General features: G+C 40.9%; 1 protein-coding gene across 1 annotated transcript; it reads left to right on the top strand.

Annotated features, from left to right (window-relative positions):
• The first annotated feature begins 3100 nt into the window (after positions 1-3100).
• On the top strand, positions 3101-26531 carry valopa (vertebrate ancient long opsin a). The gene is made up of 5 exons (XM_014200189.3): positions 3101-3881; positions 7276-7486; positions 12757-12874; positions 13086-13319; positions 24483-26531. The coding sequence occupies exons 1-5, from the start codon at positions 3515-3517 to the stop codon at positions 24717-24719; spliced, it is 1167 nt and encodes a 388-aa protein (XP_014055664.1). The 5' UTR covers positions 3101-3514; the 3' UTR covers positions 24720-26531.
• Positions 26532-26867: the final 336 nt, after the last annotated feature.

Raw genomic sequence — 26867 nt, 5'->3', positions numbered from 1 at the left:
CAATTGTCAAAGGTTTGAACTCCTCATTAAATAGGCCTACTAATATAAAACGTTATATAGCTTATCCTAATAATGTTAGCCTAGAGTTTTAAAAGTCCGATATGAAACGCTACATAGGCTAACTGCATATTGTTAAATAATCAATACATGTAGCCTTCACTGAGAGGTTTTGATTAATGTTATATCATCATATATTTATATATACACTGAACAAAAATATAAACGCAACAATTTCAAAGATTTTACTGAATTACAGTTCATATAAGGAAATCAGTCATTACAGTTGAAGTTGGAAGTTTACATACACTTAGGTTGGAGTCATTAAAACTCGCTTTTCAACCACTCCACAAATTTCTTGTTAACAAACTATAGTTTTGGCAAGTCGGTTAGGACATCTACTTTGTGCATGACACAAGTAATTTTTCCAACAATTGTTTACAGACAGATTATTTCACTTATAATTCACTGTATCACAATTCCAGTGGGTCAGAAGTTTACATACACTAAGTTGACTGTGCCTTTAAACAGCTTGGAAAATTCCAGAAAATTATGTCATGGCTTTAGAAGCTTCTGATAGGCTAATTGACATACTTTGAGTCAATTGGAGGTGTACCTGTGGATGTATTTCAAGGCCTACCTTCAAACTCAGTGCCTCTTTGCTTGACATCATGTGAAAATCAAAAGAAATCAGCCAAGACCTCAGAAAACAATTGTAGACCTCCACAAGTCTGGTTCATCATTGGGAGCAATTTCCAAATGCCTCAAGGTACCACGTTCATCTGTACAAACAATAGTATGCAAGTATAAACACCATGGGACCATGCAGCCGTCATACCGCTCAGGAAGGAGACGCATTCTGTCTCCTAGAGATGAATGTACTTTGGTGTGAAAAGTGCAAATCAATCCCAGAACAACAGCAAAGGACCTTGTGAAGTTGCTGGAGGAAACCGGTACAAAAATATTTATATCCACAGTAAAACGAGTCCTATATCAAAGTAAATTGAAAGGCCGCTCAGCAAGGAAGAAGCCACTGCTCCAAAACCACGATAAAAAAGCCAGACTACGGTTTGCAACTGCACATGGGGACAAATATCGTACTTTTTAGAGAAATGTCCTAGAAAGAACTGTTTGGCCATAATGACCAATAATGACAATCCCACATGCACCAGCTGTTCCAGAAGACTGTGATCACGCTCTCTGCAGCCGATGTGAGTAAGACCTTAAAACAGGTCAACATTCACAAGGCGGCAGGGCCAGACGGATTACCAGGATGTGTACTGCGAGCATGCGCTGACCAACTGGCAAGTGTCTTCACTGACATTTTCAACCTCTCCATGTCCGAGTCTGTAAGACCACCATAGTGCCTGTGCCCAAGAACGCTAAGGTAACCTGCCAAAATGACTACTGACCCATAGCATTCACGTCTGTAGCCATGAAGTGCTTTGAAAGGCTGGTCATGGCTCACATCAACACCATTATCCAGAAACCCTAGACCCACTTCAATTTCAATACCGCCCCAACAGATCCACAGATGATGCAATCTCTATTGCACTCCACACTGCCCTTTTCCACCTGGACAAAATGAACACCTATGTGAGAATGCTATTCATCGACTACAGCTCAGCGTTCAACACCATAGTGCCCTCAAAGCTCATCAATAAGCTAAGGACCCTGGGACTAAACACCTCTCTCTGCAACTGGATCCTGGACTTTCTGACGGGCCGCCCCCATCTGCCACGCTGATCCTCATCTCAGGGGCCCATCAGGGATGCGTGCTCAGTCCCCTCCTGTACTCCCTCTTCACTCATGACTGCACGGCCAGGCACAACTCCAACACCATCAAGTTTGCCGATGACACAACAGTGGTAGGCCTGATCACCGACAACAACGAGACAGCCTATAGGGAGGAGGTCAGAGACCTGGCTGTGTGGTGTCAGGACAACAACCTCTCCCTCAACATGATCAAGACAATGGAGATAATTGTGGACTACAGGAAAAAGAGGACCGAGCATGCACCCATTCTCATCGACGGGGCTGCAGTGGAGCAGGTTGAGAGCTTCAAGTTCCTTCGTGTCCACATCACCAACAAACTAACATGGTCCAAGCACACCTAGACAGCTGTGAAGAGGGCACGACAAAACCCATTCCCCCTCAGGAGACTGAAAAGATTTGGCATGGGTCCTCAGATCCTCAAACGGTTCTACAACTGCACAATCGAGAGCATCCTGACTGGTTGCATCACTGCCTGGTATGGTAACTGCTCGGCCTCCGACCGCAAGGCACTACAGAGGGTAGTACGAACGGCCCAGTACATCACTGAGGCCAAGCTTCCTGACATTCAAGACCTCTATACCAGGCGGTGTCAGAGGAAGGCCATAAAAATGGTCAAAGACTCCAGCAGCTCTAGTCATAGACTGTTCTCTGTGATACCAAGAGGCTTTTAAACAGCTTCTACCCCCAAGCCATATGATTCCTGAATACTTAATCAAATGGCTACCCAGACAATTTGCATTGCCCCCCCCCCCCTTTACACTGCTGATACTCTTGGAATTTTTTTAAAAGTGAAAGTGAAAAACATTATGAAATATAGCTAGCTTCTCCTTCATTTTTTAATAAATGTTTATGTTCCAAACTGTTCAACTATTGTCTTTCTTTTTGAGCCACCTACTCACCACATTATATGCACTGCAGTGCTAGCTAGCTGTAGCTTATGATTTCAGTACTATTTTATTTTAATTTGCTTAGCATTTAGCCACTCTAGCATGGTGGTGGATAGTGGTGTTTCAAAAACAAAGTAGGCATATTTTCATCGTTTTTTTTCACCTTCTCTCCATTAAATAGAGTTGAGGAAATCAAAACCTATGCAGTCTGAATGGAGAATGTTGTAGGTACGAACCGGTCCACGAGGGATACGAGTGTATTGCCGGCTGCATACAATGCATTTGGATGGTAAGATGACACGACTCAATATCGCCATCTACCGGCCTTTGGGGCTACATTTCCTCCAGGTCATGAGTGACGCTCGAATTGTTGCGAGCGAGTCGACTACAGGCAACATAAGTCACCTACTAATTCAGTTGCTGGTAAGCCTTCTCAAGGCTCAGATTCGGTCCGCACATATTCATTAAGAAAGAGTTTGTTTATTTGCAGCAGTGCTTTTGCGGTTTTGTGTACCGTTGCTGTTTTTCCAGACACAGACTCACTCTTTAACACAGCCTTGAATTCTGAATAACTGTGGATTCGTCGCTTTGGTCCAAAATATGTGCTTTCATGTAAAATGCGGATATCAAGAAAAGTATGCAAAAGAATACAAGGAATGGCTGTTGATTCAGTAATTCTTTCAAACGAATGCTCTTTACGCGCGACTCTGGGCATGCTGCAGCTTCGAGGAGGAGAGTCCAAATTAAGTTGTGAAAATGAGTAATGGACCACAATTTCTCTGACCCTTTACACAACCCACGAGTGCAATAGGAATTTTACTCTATAGTCAAGTGCAATTATTTTGACATGGACAATGGATAATATAAGAATTGCAGTAAATGGTGTTTCTTATAACGAGGCAGCCGAGATCTACAAACCACACGCTGATCCGTTCACTGGTCCAATAACACATCTTGCACCTTGGAATTTCGCAGTTTTGGCTACGTTGATGTTTGTTGTAACATCTCTGTCTCTCTTTGAAAATTTTACTGTTATGTTGGCCACTTACAAGTTCAAACAGCTGAGACAGCCCTTAAATTATATCATAGTTAATTTATCTGTCGCTGATTTCCTTGTGTCACTCACCGGTGGAACAATAAGTTTTCTAACAAATGCCAAAGGGTATTTTTTTCTTGGAAATTGGGCTTGCGTATTGGAAGGTTTTGCTGTCACCTATTTCGGTAAGTTCAGCATGGATCATGGTAATGTTTTTGGAATAAGTAACCTGGGATGATGGTGTAACCGCACAGTTTCTGCAGGTGTCAGTGTTGGAGCTGTTTAGATTTCCGCAATGTAGCAAAATAATAGCGTTTGAAAGTCAGACTGATTGATTGTTTGATTCATTTGGTATCTTAGACAGTTTTTTTTTAAAGACAGATAATACATACAGAAAGGAATCCATCCATCTTTTGTAGTGCATTTGGCAGTTCTTTGAAAGCATTTTGTGGTGCTGAAAAATGGACATAAAACTGATGACAAAATTACACTGACAAATAGATATGATCGTCATTTTTTAAAATTCTAATAACTGATCTAATTTAGGAAACCCAAATGTTTTTTTTGCACACGAGGGTGTCGACATTTTTACAAATTAATTGAAAATGAAAAGCTGAAATGCCCTTTATGGCCTAAATAAGTTCAGGAATAAAAAATGTGCTTAACAAGTCACAAGTTGCAAGGACTCACTGTGTGCAATAATGACTATCTCACTTCTGTACCCCACACATACAGTTATCTGTAAGGTCCCTCAGTCGAGCACTGAATTTCAAACACAGATTAAACCGCAAAAACCATGAAGGTTTTCCAACGCCTCGCAAAGAAGGGCACCTATTGGTAGACGGTTAAATTAAAAAGCAGACATTGATTATCCCTTTGAGCATGGTGAGGTTATTAATTACATTTTGGATGGTGTATTAATACACCTTGTCACTACAAAGATACTGGCTTCCTTCCTAACTGAGTTGCGGTAGATTTCACCATGAGGTCAATGGTGACTTTAAAACAGTTACAGAATTTAATGGCTGTGATAGGAGAAAACTGAGGATGGATCAACATTGTAGTTACTCCACAATACTAACCTAATTGACAGAGTGAAAAGAAGGAAGCCTGTACAGAATAAATATATTCCAAAACATGCATCCTGTTTGCAACAAGGCAATAAAATAATTCCGCCAAAAAATGTGGCAAAGCAATTTAACTTGTTGTTCTGAAAACAAAATGCAATACAACACATTACTGAGCACCACTCCATATTTTCAAGCATAGTGGTGGCTGCATCATGTTATGAGTATCTTGTAATTGTTTAAGGAATATGGAGTTCTTTAGGATAAAATATAAACTGAATGGAGCTAAGCACAGCCAAAATCCTAAAAGAAAACCTGGTTCAGTCTGCTTTCCTCCAGACACAGAGATTAATTCACCTTTCAGCAGGACAATATCCTGAAACAAAAATCTACACTGGAGTTGCCTACCAAAAAGACAGTGAATGTTCCTGAGTGGCCGAGTTACAGTTTTGACTTAAACCGACTTAAAAATCTCTGGCAAGACCTGAAATGGTTGTCTAGCAATGATCAACAACCAATTTGACAGAGCTTGAAGAATCTTGAAAAGAAGAATGGGCACATGTTGCACAATCCAGGTGGGGAAAGCTCTTGGAGACTTACCCAAAGACTTACAGGTGTAATCGCTGCCAAAGGTTGAATACTTACTTTTTTTTTTTTACAAATGTCAGAATTTTTCTCCCTCTTTGACAGAGTATTTTTGGTTTGTTTTACAATTTAATCAATTTTAATCCCACTAACACTACAAAATGTGGAAAAAGTCAAGTGGTGTGAATACTTTCTGAAGGCACTGTACATACTCTTAGAAAAAAAGGTCTACCAAGAACAAAGTGTTGTTCCGCTGTCCTTGTAGTAAAACCAAACCCTTTTTGGTTCCAGGTAGAACCTTTTCACCAACGGGTGCTTTGAGTGTTCTACCTGGAACCTGACAGGGACAGCCAAATATAATTTTATGGTTGTAAAATCGAAGGACCATTAAAATAGAACTCAGGTGCTAATTTCCAGGCCGGTAGTAGCCACTACAGCAATGTCCATCCAGAACAACGAGACAGGATTTCTAGTTAAGGGGGTTTTAATGGACAGAAAGGATCCACACACACGCCACTCTTGAAACTGACAGATTCTGGTTCTGTAAGGGAGATAATATAAATGTAGGCATATTTTCCTTCTGCAGGGCTAGTTTCTATCTGCCCACTAAACAGGCTAGTGGACCAGTACATCAACAACAGGAATGTCTACATAATATAAACACCAGAGCATGAGCGATTTACATATTACAAAGGAAATAGCCTATCACCTCAAATGACAAATGCTAACAAACGGATAAAGCTACTAGGCATGCTAACATACACTACTAATGCATTCTTTGTGTAAATGCTAGCCAACAAGCTCAACATACATGGAAAAATACAACAACAGACAATACTTAGCAACAAAACCAACGGTACATAAAGATCTTAAAACACTTATGTTTTAGATGCACGCACAGTAAAATGTCAGACACCAAGGTAGCAGGAGGGGAAAAAGTAGAGCTCGTCAGGATGAAAAGCAATGTTATCTGATTTCTGCCCTGCCAGGGTAGGGGTCCTACATGAATGAACCTGAAGTCTCGGGAATATAGGCTGCTGATTGGCTAATATAAGAACGTCTGGCATAACCTTGGCCAACACTAAATGTGGTTTATGGTCTGAAGAATAGGAGACTAAAACACCGTTTCCACTGGGATTTAAAATTAGGGGCAAATTTGAGCTAGTCCACCAAGGCCAGTCCATTTTAGGTTGACTTCAAAGTGCCATTGGAAACGGGGCTTCAGCTGCCTGACTAAACTAACCAGAAGGGAGTGCTAGAAAGCTGGCAGTTTTTACAATGGTTCTAGGTAGCCATTTTAGGTAGAGTGAAGTGTAGAATGGTAGTGTTTAGCACATTTTATGAAACGGGTTGTTTTGATCATAGATGCTGATTGGACGAGCAACATTCCAAGCCGTGCTGTATTCACCAACAGGCACACCTATGCCTGCTAACAGGTCCATCTGAATTATTTCTCACCCTCCATAAGAATATAATCATATTCAGGTTGCTGTCCGAATCATCATATTTATCTGAATTTATACACTATTTCCCTTTGCTTCTAGCCTTGTATTTAGTTTGGTAAAGCGGGGTTAATATAAGCGTAACTGAGTTAGTTGAAGTTGTCTAGCTAGCTAGCGACAACAACTTTAGTCAGCCTGCATAGCAACCATTTTTGTTAACGGACTACCAGTCCCTTTACCTAGCAACTATGCAAACATAATTTACGTCTGGAGCGTGTCTGTAGAAACATGACCAAAATAACTAACACACAGATTTTTGTCCGGACTATATCTTCTGGTGGAAGAATGAAATTGTATTTATTTACATATCAAGATAATGTTTTTAATGAAAATATGTAATTCATTGTTATTTTAATGAATATAGTCAGCCAAATGGATAGATATGTTTCTTCTGGGCCCTACAGACTGTCTGTGCCTCCTCTTAGGGATTGTGGCTCTGTGGTCCCTGGCAGTCTTGTCCTTCGAGCGTTTCTTTGTGATCTGCCGGCCTCTGGGGAATGTTCGTCTTAGGGGGAAGCATGCGGCGCTGGGCCTGCTGTTTGTCTGGACCTTCTCCTTCATCTGGACTATCCCTCCTGTGTTCGGCTGGTGCAGCTACACTGTCAGCAAGATCGGCACCACCTGCGAGCCAAACTGGTGAGAGGCAACTGAGAGAGCAGAGAGCACACGTAAACATAGATGTACAGCAACCTCGACCTCCTGTTTGTATCATAAACGCACGCAGGCACAAACGGGTCATTTTTGAATTGCAGTGGCATTTGGGCATGGCATTTTGTATTTATGTCAATGTATTTGGGTAAGTCTGCCCATTCTTAATCAACTAATATGGCAGCTTAATGACTTTAAATAATTTTCGCTACTATGATAACATTGTAACTTACCAACAGTAGCGGTAGGAACACCAATGATACATTTTAGGTAATTTTGGATTGTCTTAAATAGAGGTCATCAACCCATAAAAAATAATTGACAAACGTAATATCATAATCATTTTGCTCATAATGTAATTTCCCTTCATTTAAATCAAGTAACACCAATACAATTTTTTTAAATGTATACACACAAAATTATCAATGGAATCCTCAAATTCATGGCATACTAAAAGGGTGTGATTAGCAAATTATTTTCTTTAATGTAGAGCCCTCCCGATAAGAGTTTCACTGGAGGAAATGCTCAAGGTTCGTGTATTTCTTTGTAAGAAGTGATTTAAGGCGGAGCCACCAATGACATCAAGTGAAGGAATACACATGATTGTTTTGTATGGTGTTTATTCTATACAAGAGCAAGGTAATGTTGATTAGAAAGTCTTTACTTCAGCATCACTCTGTAGCCTGCATACAGCGCCATTCAATGCATAGGAAGTAATGCCAAACTTGGCTCAATAGTACTATATAGTATAACACTCAGATACACATAACAGCAGCGCCATCTATTTGGCTTGGTGACATCTCGTAACAATTACGTTTGTTAGATTTTTATTTTATTTGAATATCCTTCTTTGTTTTTATTGCTCTATCCAGTGGTTCCAAAACTTTTTATTGTCCCGTACCCCTTCAAACATTCAACCTCCAGCTGCGTACCCCCTCTAGCACCAGGGTCAGCGCACTCTCAAATGTTGTTTTTTGCCATCATTGAAAGCCTGCCACACACACACTATACGATACATTTATTAAACATAAGAATGAGTGTGAGTTTTTGTCACAACCCGACTCCTGGGAAGTGACAAAGAGCTCTTATAGGACCAGTGCACAAATAATAAATAATTTTGCTCTTTATTTATCCATCTTACATATAAAACCTTTATTTGTTAATCGAAAATTGTGAATAACTCACCACAGGTTAATGAGAAGGGTGTGCTTGAAAGGATGCACATAACTCTGCAATGTTCGGTTGTATTGGAGAGAGTCTCAGTCTTAAATCATTTTCCACACACAGTCTGTGCCTGTATTTAGTTTTCATGCTAGTGAGGGCCAAGAATTCACTCTCACATAGGTACGTGGTTGCAAAGGGCATCAGTGTCTTAACAGCGCGATTTGCCAAGGCAGGATACTCAGAGTGCAGCCCAAGCCAGAAATCTGGCAGTGGCTTTTGATTAAATTACATTTTCACAGAACCGCTTGTTGCAATTTCGATGAGGCTCTCTTGTTCAGATATCGGTAAGTGGACCGGAAGCAGGGCATGAAAAGGATAACGAATCCAGTTGTTTGTGTCATCCGTTTTGGGAAAGTACCTGCGTAATTGCACACCCAACTCACTCAGGTGCTTCGCTATATCACATATGACATTGTCTGTAAGCTTGAGTTCATTTGCACACAAGAAATCATACAATGATGGAAAGATCTGTGTGTTGTCCTTGTTAATGTAGAAAGAAAAGAGCTCCAACTTCTTAATACATTGAATATAGTTGCGGAGAGTCCCTGTAATCCTAGATTAAGATCATTCAGGGGAGAAAAAACATCACCCAGATAGGCCAGTCGTGTGAGAAACTCGTCATCATGCAAGCGGTCAGACAAGTGAAAATTATGGTCAGTAAAGAAAACTTTAAGCTCATCTCTCAATTAAAAAAATGTGTCAATACTTTGCCTCTTGATAAGCAGTGCACTTCTGTATGTTATAAAAGCGCTACATGGTGTCATAGGTGTCGTAAGGATTGGACCAAGGCGCAGCGAGTATAGTGCTCATCTTCTTCATTTATTTAAAGATAACACTTAAACAAAACAGTTCCATAAGGCACACAGGCTATACAGAAAATAACCACCCACAAAACACAAGTGAAACAAACACAACTAAATATGGCCTCCAATTAGAGACAACGACAACCAGCTGCCTCTAATTGGAGGTCATTGCCAAAAACCCAACATAGAAATAGAAAACTAGATATAAACATAGAGAACATAGAACCTAAACCCAAAAACACCGAAACACACAAAACAAACACCCCCTGCCACGCCCTGACCAAACTACAATGACAAATAACCCCTTTTACTGGTCAGGATGTGACACATGGTCGCTGCCCATATCATTCCCTAGTGCAGAAATTTAACGAGAGTTCAGGGGCCTTGCTTTAACAAAGTTAACAATTTCACTGTAGTGTCCAAAACGTCTTTCAAGCTGTCATGCATTCCCTTGGCAGCAAGAGCCTCTCGGTGGATGCTGCAGTGTACTCAAGTGGCGTCGGGAGCACCTGCTTGCACGCGCGTTACCACTACACTATGTCTCCCTGTCATGGCTTTTACGCCACCAGTACAGATACCAACATGAGCAGCAGCTACGTTTGGCTACATACGGACCATTAGTGGAATTCCCGCGAGAGAGTAACAGTTAATGTGATTGGATGTTCATTATTCGACTAGGCTACCTGAATTTGACATGTTATTTCGCTGAACACTAGATGGTTTAGTTTTATTTTTGGCAGTGAAACGAGGCCACTCAGGCGAGGAAAAAAACCTCACCCAAATGTATAGCCCCGTTGCAAAATATAAATCGACTGTTTGAAAATGTGAAGAGAAAAAAAAAGTTTAATAATATATATATATATTTTTAAATGGGAATCACATTTTCATTTGGCGTACCCCTGACGGCATTGCGGATGTACCCTAGTTTGGGAATACCTGCTCTATTCAATATATTACATACTTACATTGGAGTACTTTAAACAATGCCTTAAGGTAAAGTTTTGCAGTATGAAGGAGTTGCAATACTGTGTAAAATAAAACATGAATGATGTGTAACTATTTGTCATTTTAAAGTGTTTTTCATGGTTGCAAAGCCAAGGGATGCAAATGCCACCACAATTCAAAAATGACTATAATCCTCGCAAGGTGAGCTATTGAAAGGTATTGAAAACAGGGGTGTCAATAATTTTGATCCCTACCTTTTTTGAGAATTAAATCTATTTTTCAGTGCAACTGTATTAGTATAAAATAACATACTTTTCAAATGTTTTGGAGCACACAATAAAGCTCAATATTTAAAATAATTTATTTAATTTATTCATTTTCTCTCATATTTTTCAAGGTTGTCAATAATTTTGGACCCCACTGTATAGCGTTTTGCAAATGAAAAGATTGTCTCTCTGAAATGAAACCATCAAGTGCTATATTTTAAACAAACACGGATGTCATCGACAACCCCATGCCCTGATTAGACAGTGAAAAAAACAGACCAATCGCTTTCATAATTTCTTTAAATAATAAAAGATCATTTACCAACATTTCTGAAAGTGGATATATAGCATTTTGGAATTAAACTCTTCATATAACTACTAGCTAGAGGTTAAGACTAAGCCTTGTGTATGTAACTTAGTTCATGGCACCTTGCGAAATTATCTCACCTTTACAATGGAAAAACACTTTCAAGTCAAGGAGCCAAGCTAATTTGTCCCTACAGGGTACCCTCCTAGAGATCATGGTAATGGTGTTAAGCATTGCTAATCAAAGGGAGGCGGGTAAGGGGGCTGATGAGCACTGCCTCTGGTCCGTTGAAAGAGCCATCGCTAAGGCAGTGAAATACAGTCAACAATGCAATTATAAGCCACATTCAAGGATATACATAATATATCCGTGTCCTAACTTGTCCCTCTGCGAATACACAGCTTGTGTTCTGTCAAAAATCATTTAGGTCATGTTGACTTCCCAGCAGGGACTGAGGAAACACAGATGTAGGGGTCCACATGCATCCACATAATGCATTTTCAATGCCTCATTTATGTATTCAACCCAAGTAGCATTAGAATGCACACTATTCACATGATTCAGAATATTAAAAAGAGGTAAACTTTTCAATTCTAGGCATTGTGAAAGTTATGAATTTTATGAAAAATTATGCTGATTAGAGTGTACAGTATGTTATGCTGACCCGTGATAGAATTGCTGTCAGTGTTCCACCTTACAACGCAGTATTGCACTGACTTCCATTCAAATCCCCTCAAATCCTTAAATCCTATGAGCTGTGACAGGCCGATAAGGCATGCGTTATGCTGGGAATCTAAATCAGTAGGGCGCCTGGGGGACTGTGGGTGGGGACATTTTAGTTCGGTGCACCTCCCTAAACTCAACTTCTGATTTAGAGTCTGTCTCTGGTTCTGTGTGAATGAATCCCCAGCTTGCCGCCTTTGATAGCGGTAAGAGGTATTTATAATGGAAATAACACAATTAGTCTTCCATCAACTGGCCCCTGGGACTCCAATTTTGTCCCATAGATTGGCTTCAGCTGTAGAATTCCCACTTTAATTTAATCTCAAATGAGGTACAAAACAGAATGAGGTACAAAACAGAATAAGCCTATCTGAACGGCCCAATACGACCCTCCGCCTCTGTCAACATTATGTCACACACCTTTATGGTGTCCTTAAAGGCCGAATCTAAGGTTGAAACAATAATAAAGGGACACCCCGCCTATGTTTTGGTAAAAGGCTGAGGCATTGGTCTGGATAAATGTAGCCACTCTCAGATTAATACGCAGAGCTATGGATGCAAGGACTGACCATCCATGATATCAAAATGATTGTTTTAACCATGTTTCGAGGCTATACAGTGGTGGTTTACATTTACAATTTTTACAAACATTGGAGAAAAATAAGCTTATGTTTTGGGTTCTCATGGGGTGACAGTTGAGCTAAGCTCGTGAGGCATTTATAACTTAATAATGGGTATACACTGAGTGTACAAAACATTAAGAACTCTTTCTATGACATAGACTGGCCAGGTGCATCCAGGTGAAAGCTATGATCCCTTATTGATGTCAGGAAGGTGTCCTTAATGTTTTGTACACTCAGTTCAAAAATGGATGCAACAACTACAGATTGCCCCTTTTTTAAAATAGCAGTTAACTTGAAAAAAAAAAAGATTTTGTTTGTTTTTGACATTCCTGGGGTGTTTTTACAAACCATGTTCTACTTTCCTCAGGTACTCCAACAACATTTCAAATCACACCTACATAATCACCTTCTTTGTGACCTGCTTCATAATGCCCCTGGGGGTGATCATCTACTGCTATGGGAAGCTCCTACAGAAGCTGAGAAAGGTCAGTTCCCATTTATAAAATACTGGAACTATTGGGAGTGGATGCAACTGAACCAAAGTAGTAATTGGCCAATCCTTGGCTTGTAATGTCTAGTCTTTACGTCCTGGTGTATTCAAGCCTTTTAGTTAAGTTCTTAAAGTCTTTTAATAAACTCACACGGCAGACTTTCTAGCTCAATAACCGAAGGTGTCTGTTTTCACGTAACCCTCAGGTGTCCCATGGCAGGCTGGGTAACGCCAAGAAACCGGAGCGTCAGGTGACACGCATGGTGGTGGTGATGATTGTGGCTTTCATGGTGGGCTGGACGCCCTACGCAGCCTTCTCCATCATTGTCACAGCCTGCCCCACCATCTACCTGGACCCCAGACTGGCTGCTGCACCCGCTTTCTTCTCCAAGACTGCTGCAGTCTACAACCCAGTCATCTACGTCTTCATGAACAAACAGGTATCTCCCTCTTTTCCTCCTGAACGCATTGCTATCTGATGATATTCTCTGGTTTATTAATTTCACTGGAAGCTCAAAGATTGTGGATAGGCTATATTGCTGTTATTATTGTTGTCCAATGGTTTAAACAGCCATTCCCAGGTGTCCTGGGAATAAGGCCAGGATACAATCAGACCAGTAGTAACACGTGTTAGCCGACAAACACATCGTTTGTCATTTATTTTGTTTTGCCAGTGTCGGAGGTGTAACTGTGTTAGAGCTGTCAAATCCACAAGCGGTTCCTAGCGTTGCCTGCCGTTGGATGCACTTAATTGCAGCCACGTTACAATGGAGCCACGTTACAAGTTCGAATACTGGATTGTGTGATGTAATCTACACCTTGATTAGGCTGATATAAATCCCTATTATTTTGTTTATTGAAATTACATTTGAGTTTCATTATTTCTATATAGCCTACACGTTCTTGTTTGGAACTTCTAACACGGGTCAGATTTAAGGACGGGTGTGGTTTCATTACGATTTTATCACAAGAACAGCCGCTTACCGATTGGACAGCTCTAACGCAATTACATGGCTGACACCGCCCAAACAAAAGCAATGATAAGCTGTGCGTTTGTCGGCGAAGACGAAATACAATTTGGCAGTGTTCAACAAGAAAAATGCCCACCAGTTCTCTGACAAGTTGTGGGGAGTCTCACTCAACTGACACATAGCTGAGAGGCATCACATTTACATTTACATTTACGTCATTTAGCAGACGCTCTTATCCAGAGCGACTTACAAATTGGTGCATTCACCTTATGATATCCAGTGGAACAACCACTTTACAATAGTACATCTATATCTTTTTTGTTGTTGTTGGGGGGGGGGTTAGAAGGATTACTATATCCTATCCCAGGTATTCCTTAAAGAGGTGGGTTTTCAGGTGTCTACGGAAGGTGGTGATTGACTCCGCTGTCCTGGCGTCGTGAGGGAGCTTGTTCCACCATTGGGGTGCCAGAGCAGCGAACAGTTTTGACTGGGCTGAGTGGGAACTGTGCTTCCGCAGAGGTAGAGGGGCCAGCAGGCCAGAGGTGGATGAACGCAGTGCCCTTGTTTGGGTGTAGGGCCTGATCAGAGCCTGAAGGTACGGAGGTGCCGTTCCCCTCACAGCTCCGTAGGCAAGCACCATGGTCTTGTAGCAGATGCGAGCTTCAACTGGAAGCCAGTGGAGTGTGCGGAGGAGCGGGGTGACGTGAGAGAACTTGGGAAGATTGAACACCAGATGGGCTGTGGCGTTCTGGATGAGTTGTAGGGGTTTAATGGCACAGGCAGGGAGCCCCGCCAACAGGGAGTTGCAGTAATCCAGAGAGGAGATAACAAGTGCCTGGATTAGGACCTGCGCCGCTTCCTGTGTAAGGCAGGGTCGTACTCTGCGAATGTTGTATAGCATGAACCTACAGGATCGGGTCACCGCCTTGATGATAGCGGAGAACGACAGGGTGTTGTCCAGGGTCACGCCGAGGCTCTTAGCACTCTGGGAGGAGGACACAATGGAGTTGTCCACCGTGATGGCGAGATCATGGAAAGGGCAGTCCTTCCCCGGGAGGAAGAGCAGCTCCGTCTTGCCGAGGTTCAGCTTGAGGTGGTGATCCGCCATCCACACTGATATGTCTGCCAGACATGCAGAGATGCGATTCGCCACCTGGTTATCAGAAGGGGGAAAGGAGAAGATTAATTGTGTGTCGTCTGCGTAGCAATGATAGGAGAGACCATGTGAGGATATGACAGAGCCAAGTGACTTGGTGTATAGCGAGAATAGGAGAGGGCCTAGAACTGAGCCCTGGGGGACACCAGTGGTGAGAGCACGTGGTGCGGAGACGGATTCTCGCCACGCCACCTGGTAGGACGCAATCCAAGAGTGAGCCGCGCCGGAGATACCCAACTCGGAGAGGGTGGAGAGGAGGATCTGATGGTTCACAGTATCAAAGGCAGCAGATAGGTCTAGAAGGATGAGAGCAGAGGAGAGAGAGTTAGCTTTAGCAGTGCGGAGAGCCTCCGTGACACAGAGAAGAGCAGTCTCAGTTGAATGATCACGAAATCACATTGTATTTGTCACATCCGCCGAATACAACAGGTGTAGACTTTAACATCAAATGCTTGCTTATGAGCCCTTCCCAATGATGCAGAGTTAAAAAAAGGGGTACTGGATATTTGAGGTAGAAATGTACATAAAGGCAGGGTAAAGTGATTAGGCATTAGGATAGATAATAATAAGAGTAAAATAAAAAACAGAGTAGCAGCAGCATATGATGAGTGTGAAAGTGTGTGTGTAGCATCGGTACGCATGCAAGTGTTGTGTGTGTATGTAGTAGTTTTGAGGCTACATGTGAATGTGTGTGGGTTTGTGTGAGAGTATAAATGTAGTGTGTATGTGTGTGTGTGAGTGAATGTATATATATTGTAAATATAGTCTTGTAAGGGTGCATAGAGTCAGTGCAAGATAGTGTCAATGCAGATAGCTAATTAAATGGTTACCCAGACTATTTAGCAGTCTTATGGCTTGGGGGGAGAAGTTGTTCCGGAGCCTGTTGGTCCGAGAGCCGATGCTTTGGTACCATTTGCCGGACGGTAGCAGAGTGAATAGTCTATGGCTTCGGTGGCTGAAGTCTTTGGTAATTTTTCAGGCCTTCTTCATCTGACACCGCCTGATATAGAGGCCCTCGATGGCTGGGAGCTCAGCTTCAGTGATGTACTTGGCCATCCACACCAAACTCTGTAGCGTTTTGTGGTCAAGGGAGTGGTGCAATTACCATACCAAGCGGGGATGCAGCCAGTCAAGATGCGCTAGATGGTGCAGCGGTATAACTTTCTGAGGATCCGAGGACCCATGCCAAATCTTATCAGCCTCCTGAGGGGGATGAGGCACTGTCATTCTCTCTTCACGACTGTGCGGGTGGGTGGACCATGTTAATTCCTTAGTGATGTGAACACCAAGGAACTTTTAGCTCTCGACCCGCTCCACTACAGCCCCGTCAATTTGGATGGGGGCGTGCTCTCCTCCCTTTTTCCCGTAGTCCACAATCAGTTCCTTGGTCCTTGGCACCACACTGCCAGGTCTCTGACCTCCTCCCTGCAGTCTGTCTCACTGTCTGTGATCAGGCCTACTACCGTTGTGTCTTCAGCACACTTGATGATGGTTTTGGAGTTGTGTGTGGCCACGCAGTCGTGGGTGAACAGGGAGTACAGGAGGATGACTAAGCACACAGCCCCGTGTTGAGGGTCAGCGTGGCGGAGGTGTTGTTGCCTACCCTCACCACCTGGGGCCAGCCCGTCAGGAAGACCAGGATCCAGTTGCAGAGGGATGTGTTCAGTCCCAGGGACCTGAGCTTGTTGATGAGCTTGGAGGGGACTATGCCTATCCTTATATATTGTATGGTGTATGAATAAATGGCTGCTTTAAAAATGCATTAGCTCCTCGATACGCAGGCAAGTACCAGTTTGTTTTGCAATTATAAAAAGCTATCCTGCGCATTGATTGTGGGAAATGAGCTCTACAAATTAATGAATTACTATCACAGCGGTTCTTGATTTCTCTGGCACATCTGCTCATTGGAAGGGAGATATAAATGTAGTTTTACACCGGGGATTATTGGCAAGTCAAGTCAAGTCAGTAAAACAGACGTGAGTGAAGAAAACTGTGATTATGTGTGTAGCTTAGAAGAGTTCAATCAAATACTTTACTCATCAATTCTAATTGACTCCAAACGAAAATCTCAGGGCTTTAATCAATCAAAACCACTTCCAGTTTGAGTGATATGTTTAAAACAACGTTAACATGCTGTTTAATTTGGTTTCACACTGTAAGCGTTGGTTTGTCAACCATGAACATTGGTATTTTCTTTTAGCAAAATAATCATGATTGAGTTATTCTGCAAATGTGAATATGGCCCTCAGTTAAAGATAGGACTGGCAAAAACCTCTTGATATCTGTTAACTCACTGAATGACAGTGAGAATATAATACGTACCATTTCTGCCAAACTACAGGGTGTAATCAAGGTCAATTTACCCAGCTACAGTCAGTCACGGAAGATCAGAGCCTACTTTTGAAGTTTGAAAATTATATAGAAAAATATACTAGAGATGAATAATCACCTTAAAAGTCAGTGAGCCAGCCTTGAAGGAACACTGAAAGCAGAGGTAAACATGCACCAGATAAAATTATTATTACAGTTTGTCACTAAACTGTGTGATGAGGAAAATAACAAATTCACTTTCGGTGCATGCTAAAGTCATTTTTTTTGCTGGCACCCAAAGTTGCCAAGAGTAGCTAAGAATGGGAAACCAGATGCTTTTAGTGAAATTATCATTTCAAATAAGACTCACAGATAAAAAAAAAAACACTCACAGAAAGAAATGAGCAATTAAAAAAAACACAATTTCCAAGGTCTATGCATTTTCTTACTTGGTTTTTGCAAACAATGCTATCAGTCGAACTAACCCTGGTATGCATTTCTGTAGGCATATTGATTCAATTGGGTTTCTCCTTGAAAGCACCAACCTGTGTATGAAGGCAGTTACAAAGCCACCATTAATACATTTACACTGGTCATATTCAGCGGGTGTTGCGCGTTCCTATTATTATGCGCTCTGGCACGCTCAAACGAGAGTACTCTGAAATCGGAGTAGATAGCCAGAGTGAATTTACAAATGCAAGAGTTATGCTAAGTGGATAAGTTGTTCAAGTTCAGCATATCTAACTAGCTAGCTAGCAAAGCGATTAGATTTTTCTTTACACCTGCATCTAGCTGTAGCCACCAAAAAAACGATATGAGGGGAAAAAGTCAGTCACTCACCCATTCTTCTAATCACATGACATCTTCCCAGCAGCTAGCTAGCTAACATTAGGCTCCGGGTTTTTAGGTTGCTAAATAAAGAGCTACATAAAAAGATACGCTAGCCTATTAGCCACGTTATGACTGACTTGTGATCATTGGCCTTGCTAGTTTGATTGTATTGACATTCGCAGCCTTCGTCCGTTTTATGTCCAAAATATTGAGTCATCGAAACTGTAACAGTGCATCCCGAATGAGTGGAGGCAGCAAACAATGTACGAGGACAGCTGTGATTGACAACCTCATAGCAATATTTTTTGGACTCCCAAGAAATGTATTGGTGAATTATATTGATCATGCATCCATCTATTCTGCCAACAATGCCTTACTGTACGTCATGGAATTTTGAGCCAAGTTTAACCTATTTTTAAAACCTCTTATGAAGCTGGTTTTGCAGCATAAAATGGGAATTTTATATTTATGATTGTCTGTTTCTTTCATATCTGTAAAGTAGTTAAAACGCTGTCAGTTCCACTTTAAGTAGAATTTATGCACCAATTTTCAATAAGAATGAAGTTGGTTGAATTGACAAAATTCTGCATTTTAACATGTCCCTCCATGCACCCTCTGTGACTTCTATGAAGATTTTAACCCACTAACCCACAAAAATACTCCATTATTTCAACATTATTGTAAAGCCCTAGTTATTTTGTTGTTTTGACAAAGTTATTTCTGAACATTATTATTTATTGCATGTGATTTAGTATTTCATTTTCTCTTTCAAATGAAACATTGAACATTTAATAGTCAAATCATAGCGTAAAAGCAGGTGAGCTGGTTACATTTTTTTGGTGTTTTGTGGTGTAAAACTGAGTGGGACAAGCATAACACGTCAACCCTGTTATCCATAGATAGACAGGCTAGAAATGTTAACAATAAAAAAATATATATAATAATATGATTCTTGCATTAAATTGCCCCCCATGGCTGATTTAAAGACACACTCCTGTACTTTGGTGATTAGTATTTTTTTTAACTCTCTCTTAAGGCTGGATGTGTCAATGTGTAGTTCATACATACATCATTTATGAGCAGAATTACCTTAATTAGCCACAAAATCCCTAGTTTGAAAGCGACTGTTGCTGTGAGGTGCCATTTTCCCTATTTACCCCCCAGGTAGCAATTCGAGTTTCAGCCAATGAGCTTCAGCCCCTCGACATTTGAGTGACAGCTAGGAAGAAGCACTATGGGGGGAATTCCAACCCGAGTTAAGTGCACTTAAATGGAATGTAATTCAATTTTTATGCTATTTTCTACATTTTTATGCTCTATTCTCTCTGACCTTGAACTTAAGCATGAGAATAGCATGCTATTCACCCGCTATTCGTTCGGGATGGAGAGCTAAGAAAACAAGGTGTGGTGGTGTGTCTACAGATACACCGTATTCTGACCTTGACTTAATTCTCTCATAATTACACCACCTTTACGTGTGAGGAAACCATGAATAATGTTGATCGAACTTGCCGGTTCCAAGTGGAAAAATAATCGACTTTCTTTTTTCTGATAGAAATAACAGCATTCGCCATGCACTGTAATTTTGTCAGCCGGTGATTGTCAAACTAATAACTGTCGGTCTCACGGTAATAACCATTAATTAACATAAACACATTTAGCATCTCCTGGCTTCTACGCATAGACTACAAGCCACTGATGCAGACCTTTGGAACATCTATATTTTAAATAGTCTAATAAATCCATGTAATATAGCTTACACCTTCACAATAAATCCATTATTTATTTTCGATAAGTCTAAAGAAGCGTGACATGAAGAAAATGTAGTCTATTTCAGAATAACAGAATAGCATTCTTTGAGTTGTCTTTATGTTAGGTCCTGATTTGGCTGTGCCAAATGGCTGTGGGCTACACTAGTTCATTTAGCAGACAAGATTTGCTTAGAATTCCGTGGCATTGTTTAATAGTGTGAAGAATACAATTGAACAAAGCTGAATAAAATGGAAATATTTTCCTCAAACGATTTGAGGGAGTGTGCACATGCGGCTATTCTGTGTTGAGCGGTTAACAAAGAAATAGGTACTTCTTTCTCTATGCTTAATTTAGAGTTATTAATGTAACTTTAGTTGTTCTACAAACTTTGGGCTATATGTTTTGATATTTATACATTGTAAGGCTGCATGATGCGACTCCAATGATGATTTGAAAAAGGTTGCTTGAAAGGCATGAGCTCTGCTTTGTTTTTTGCGCAGGCTGTACACTCTTCATTACTCTCTCATTCACAATTTGACAAGCACTTGGTAATGCCTCGAATTTCACGGCGGCATCCCCTCTGTAGCCGTAATGCACCCCAAAAAATTCCATGCCTTTTGCGGCCTGTGGCCATTGTGCTCTTTGCCCGGAGTGATGACTTGTGCCCTTCTCCCTGAGTGCTGTGCGCTCCTAAGCACCTCTCACTCACATGGCTCTCCATCACGTGATCGGGTCTTTCTTACAGGCTACAAGTGAAGACAGACACATCGAGGTGCATATTCAAGATATTGGAAGAACTGTCCACATTTACTTGTCGTCAGCCAACAAGATGAGTAAATGAGCAAAAGCACTAGCCTATGTCAATCTACTATCCCCCATAGTACAAAAGTTGAACTATTCAATTCTGTGTGAGAAATAAATATTCCAAAACATAGTATTGGAGAGTTGTGGGATGCGATAGATCCCAAATGAATACAACCACTAGCAAAAAAATGTTACGCAATGTGGCTGACGCAACAGATCTGAACGTTTATTTTAAAATGTTGATAAACTATTAGGCTATTTCTTCACATTATAAGCGCAGCGATGTGCACATGGCAGTAAGTTTGAATGTTGCATTAGCGGGAAAACACCATTATCAGAAGTGAGGCAAATGCGATTATGCATGTAATGTTTTTATTATAAAGGTGCATTTTTGTGGTGAAAATTGTCTTCCCCAAACTTGAAACACATGCTGCTTATGTATGCCACTTAGGCTCTAAACCCCTTGTAAGGCGGATATATTGAGCTTAATTTAAAGAAGTAATTTGGCGACTTTAGTTGTGATAACAAACCTTATCAAAAAATAGAGGCCTATGGGCTAGGCTACATTTTTTACTTTTTTTATTAAGCCTTATTTAACTAGGCAAGTCGGTTAAGAACAAATTCTTATTTACAGTGATGGCCTAACCCGGCCAAACCCGGACGACATGAGGTGTGCGACACAAAAAAATTGCAGTTTCTTATGGGGGCATTATTCACAAGTGATAATATCATTCACAAGTGATAGGCTAATATTGTCATCCATCAGAATATTATTGATTTAATCTTGTCTTTACATATACTAAATAATATAGCTGTGAAATTTGTTTTGATTTAGAACGGACCATTATCATGCACCTGTCTCGAAACGGCAGCGGGAAAAAATAAATCTATGCACTTAAATAGCGAATGGAGGATGCTTTTCCTGTAGTTCATTTTCATGCCAACCAGGTAGGATATACTCTTGTTGTATAAGAGCGTCTGCTAAATGACTAAAATGTAAATGTAATGTAAATGTTGTAAAGATAAACAATGTGCTTAATATTAGGATAGTTGAGAAATAAATATACTAGGCCAAACTGATGGGATCCTCCTCTTTTTAGTAGCGATGTCGAGGAAATTCAGTACTGAGAGAGACTTGGTCATTTCTTCAAACAATCAACTTTATTTAATATCAATTCATTATTGCAATAATGAAACCGTCAGCCCAACAGTCTTGACTGTCGGACTGAGTGCTTAACTTTTACAGAAATGCAGAGTTTTTGCATATATTGTAGACCTAAACATGCTGTCATGGCTGGCTCCACCCTTCCCATGCAGACTAAGGGCCATCATAATGCACTCTGGGTTCATCTCCTAGTTATCTGCCTCTGGTGTTATTTTTAACCCCACCTTGTCTTAGTTTCCCAGATGCCAGGATAATTAGGAATACTGAGGCCTTTGTTCTGCTCCTCCAGGATATCTCTATCCTGGCTAAACATACACCATATCTTGTCTATGGAATGCAGGCGCAATCAGACCAGAGACATATGTCTCACATGCACAATCATAGAATGGAATGTGGCTGTTGGTTTTTATCACTAAGATATCCATCAGTTGTCAGCTCAAGCTATCTCTAGTAAAACCCATGTCCTCGACGCCCAGACTAGCTGCAGGAAGCTAGAGTGGAGTCAATAAAAACACAGCATTAATAGAACAGAAATGTCTTAACTATTCATTTAAAAAATAAGGTGAATATGTAACTTTTCCCTCACGGAGGCCATCACTCTGTTTTCAAGGCGCAATTGCATATTCAAAGGCATTTGCATTAATGTCAGAGTGATTAGAGGGACAATAGAGTGCTGAGTACCAGGCAGTTAGCAAGTTTGGTAGGCTACTAATAACCAGCAGCATCAGAGCTTTGAGAAGCCTAATTACCGTGACTAAATGGTCAGGTGGAATTTGACTGCCTTCATGACTCATGACCGCCGGTGTGGCGGCAATAAGGTCACCGCAACAGCCCTATATATGAGTAATCCGTTTGGAGAAGGGGATTGTAAATCCACATAGCAATTTATTTTAGATAATTTTTTCCTTATGATCGCTGGAGACGAATGTGAAACCAGTCATATGGAAGCAAACTGTAAATCATATCAACATGGCATGTATTGTGGACCCTTTTCACACAGTGAAGTAGGCTATAAATAACTGTGCCGTTATTCCACATTTTTATTGTATTTGCGTGGATGAAATTTAGAGACCCAAGCTATAGGTTTTTGTACGGCTGTACATGCCCAGTTCATGTATGTACTTTAGAATGTTTTAAATATATGCCAGGCTTTTCTCTGTTTTATTTATCATTTGGATAATTTTAAATGTTAGTTACATTCAGGAGCCACCATTGGTGATACCCACATACATTTGTACAGTAACTGTCACTTTAGTGTTTGTTTCCTTCAATTTGTAGCCTGTTTTACATCATTCCATTCCGTTTACCAGGTTAAACCTGGAGCCTGGAGCATGGTTCACGACAACTGGACCGTTGTCATACAGTTGCATGATTAGTGAGGATTAGGCTACATTTATAGGACTATTGTTCTATACACTTTTTTCCATCTTCCAATATTTCATGGATTGAACTTGAATATGACAACTTGCAGGATGAATTAAACCACCCCATTTTTGATTCATCAATATATTTAGTGTGTAAAGGCTCTCCAAACTAGTGTTTTTTATGATTCAAGATCAGAGTATTTTTAAATCTACCAGTTGGTCCTGAAACGGAGACGAATATGCATATATGTAGATGGAATTCTTTCATTGATATCTATATTCGGAACCCGTTCTCTATGTATTCTAGTGAGTCTGTCGAGAAAATTCTAATTAAAGGTACCCCCTATTTAAAGGGATGGCTTAAGATAAATGTACGGAAAACCCTACTGAATGAATTCCATGACAAAATCTGTTGGCCAGCAAGTGGGATGGTGTTCAGAGGTTGAATTAAATGTATTCAGCGCGTGCAAGGGAACCACGCCTGCAAAGCCCGTTACCCATCTGCATAAGGTAAGTCTGAAAACCAACTACTGAGAAATGCGTAGGAAATGCTTACATTGCATGAGTCTGAATCTGGCCAGTACAGTTAGTCGGGGACCACATTTGGCTCGTGGTCACTACTTTCAGAGCTACTTGCAAAAACGATATAGTAATTATGCAGCTGGAGAAGATGGCTGATGTGTTTTACATGCTCCTAACCAACTGTGTTTTTTGTTCGTTTTTTTTACGTTGTTGTTAACTTATATACTGGGCTGTACGCACTACCCTCTGTATTGCCTTGCTGTCAGAGGCCGAGCAGTTGCCATACCAGGCAGTGACGCAACCAGTCCAGATGCTCTCGATGGTGCAGCTGTAGAACCTTTTGAGGATCTGAGGACCCATGCCAAATCTTTTCAGTCTTCTGAGTGGAGCTATGGCAGTGTTGCAGTACGTGCTGGGCATCTCTTGATAAGTATGATAAATATCTCCGACCTGCACAGCCAGGTAACAATGTCTGCCGCGTATCTGCTTCTTTTTAAGAGGAGCTAAGGTATCCTGACAGTTCAGATATCCACTTATTGCCTGGCAGTGTGATATCACCTGGGTCCTGTTCAAAAGGCACCAAACAGAAGACTACTCATTAAGAAACAAAGAATGTGCTTTTTGAGCGTGGCCAAAAATAAAGTTTATTTCATTGCCAATGCCTTCACTGCCTGTCTTGTATTTTCTTTTTCGATTGGCTGTTCTAATGCCCTTTGACCTTTTTGCAGTTCAGGAAGTGCCTGATTCAGCTCTTTACCGGCAAGCCTGCGCCAGAGAACATGAATGCAACGTCGGAGCGACTGGGAATGACGGGGGAGAGCTGCACGGGGGGCGAGATGTCAGCCATAGCAGCACGCATCCCAGTCTGCGGCAACACCCAGCCTAAGAATGAGGAGGCATCCCCCAGCAAGTGCAGCTCCTTCGTCCAGCTGCCAATCCCAGAGAACAAAGTCTGTCCCATGTAGGCCAACAGAAGACTATCCCACCCCTGAACTCTCCTCCAGTCCTAACTGCCTTTTCATCCTCCCCTTCCATTGCTATGCAGATGCATCTTCTCTTACCCACCAACTTCTTGTGGTATGTGTTAGTTTAAAGATGCCAGGTGTAACCACAAGGGTTCCCTGGTTGACTTTTTATGCATTAGTAGACATGGAGGGAAACCGTAGCACAAAAGAGGGACATAATGCTTTCATGTATGGCAAGCAGCCAGATCACCCTGACTGCCTCTATCTGCTGATTTTCATCTGAGGCTAAGCAGGGTCAGGCCTGGTTGATCTCTGGGGTAGGAGACCAGATGCTGTTGGAAATTGTGTTAGTGCCAGCAGGAAGCATTCTTCCCTCCTCAATATCTTAGTCCACCCTTTCTGTGGACACTGCTCCACAAAGGATTCCCTTATCCCTCATACCACCAATATATTTTACAGACATGGATTACCAACTGGGGTAATTTTGACCCCAAGAAGAAGCTATTGGAAAAAGCAACAATCATAGCAAAATATCAAATGAATTATTATCAAAACATCATTAGATATGTAAATAATGTTATCTAAATTAAATAAATACTTATTTTCGCAAAATTATAGGTCATTTGCATATTCTAGAAAACAACAGTAGACATTTCACTTAAATAATGTGCAGTTTTTTTCCAAAGTACAATCCACAGAAGTACTATTAAGCCGATTTAACATCATTTGATTGTGTTATCATTTCGTTTTTAGAATGTTGATGTAAATATACATTTTGTCTTATGTGGTAAAAATGACTGGCAATTTTAAAGGGGCAGTACACCAACATTTGAAATATACTTAATTTTTAAAAAGTGATTCATCCATTGAACCTGTGAGACAATGACCAACAATATGGCTTCGTTTTCTTTATTTACTTACCCCAAAGCCAGCATGAGCATCGTTGCTAGTGAAACAATGGCAGTGGTAGGGCCTAGGTCCGTAGGCTTCAGGAAGCATGCCCAAATCTTCAGTCACTTCAAACCAAATGTTATAGCAACCCAAATACCATAACAAGTTGCACATCTAGAATATTGGAGGATTTTCTAGGAATTCATGTATTTATATAACACTTCCCGTAGAATGACTATTTTTCGAAGAATACACACCAATACAACACTATATGTACATTTAGAGGGAAGCTGGTTCCTTTATTACAGTTCTACCAAGTATTCATACTGACATACTTTTAATGAGCTGTTTTGACTGCAACTAAGCATATATGTAAGTTAATGTTGATTTTGTACATGGTCATACCTAGTTATAACCACTTATAACCATAGGCTAGTACATAAGGTGCTCCATCTCTGCAGGTGATCTGTCTATCTGGTCAAAACCACTGATACAGGTCCCCCTCCACCTAACTTAAAACTAGGTCTCCAGAGAAACCCGTATTCAAATAAATACTTCTTTTTTTTGATTTGCCTGAGAATAACTACTTTTCTGAGAATACAGACAAATACAGCTCTCTGTGTAGATCCAGAGTGTATCTGAGTTCTGTTTTGTTGTTATATCAAGTATTTATATCAATGGCAGATGTTGTATACCATTGGCAGATTTTTTTATGCACAAAAATAAGGTAATTTTGGTTTTGTACACAGTCATACAATTCGTAGTATTGAAAAGTACAATCTTAGGTCAGCACATGGGGAGCTGTATTTCTGCAGAAGATCTGTCTATCTGGTCAAAATCTCAATTAGAGGTCCCCCTGCACCCTCTGGTGGTATGGATAACTTGTTATTATGTCTTCAGAGAAACCTAGATTCAAATAAAAGTCCTTTCTATCAAATTACACTACAGTCGTGGCCAAAAGTTTTGAGAATGACACAAATAATAATTTTCACAAAGTCTGCTGCCTCAGTTTGTATGATGTCAATTTGCATATACTCCGGGAATCTTATGAAGAGTGATCAGATGAATTGCAATTAATTGCAAAGTCCCTCTTTGCCATGCAAATGAACTGAATCCCCCAAAAACATTTCCACTGCATTTCAGCCCTGCCACAAAAGGACCAGCTGACATCATGTCAGAGATTCTCTCGTTAACACAGGTGTGAGTGTTGACAAGGCTGGAGATCACTCTGTCATCCTGATTGAGTTCGAATAACAG

Source organism: Salmo salar, chromosome 01 (assembly GCF_965601325.2).
Source record: "Salmo salar chromosome 01, fSalSal1, whole genome shotgun sequence".
Classification (NCBI taxonomy): Eukaryota; Metazoa; Chordata; class Actinopteri; order Salmoniformes; family Salmonidae; genus Salmo; species Salmo salar.
Note: the sequence above shows the minus strand (reverse complement) of the source record. Positions and strands in the feature narration are given on the sequence as shown.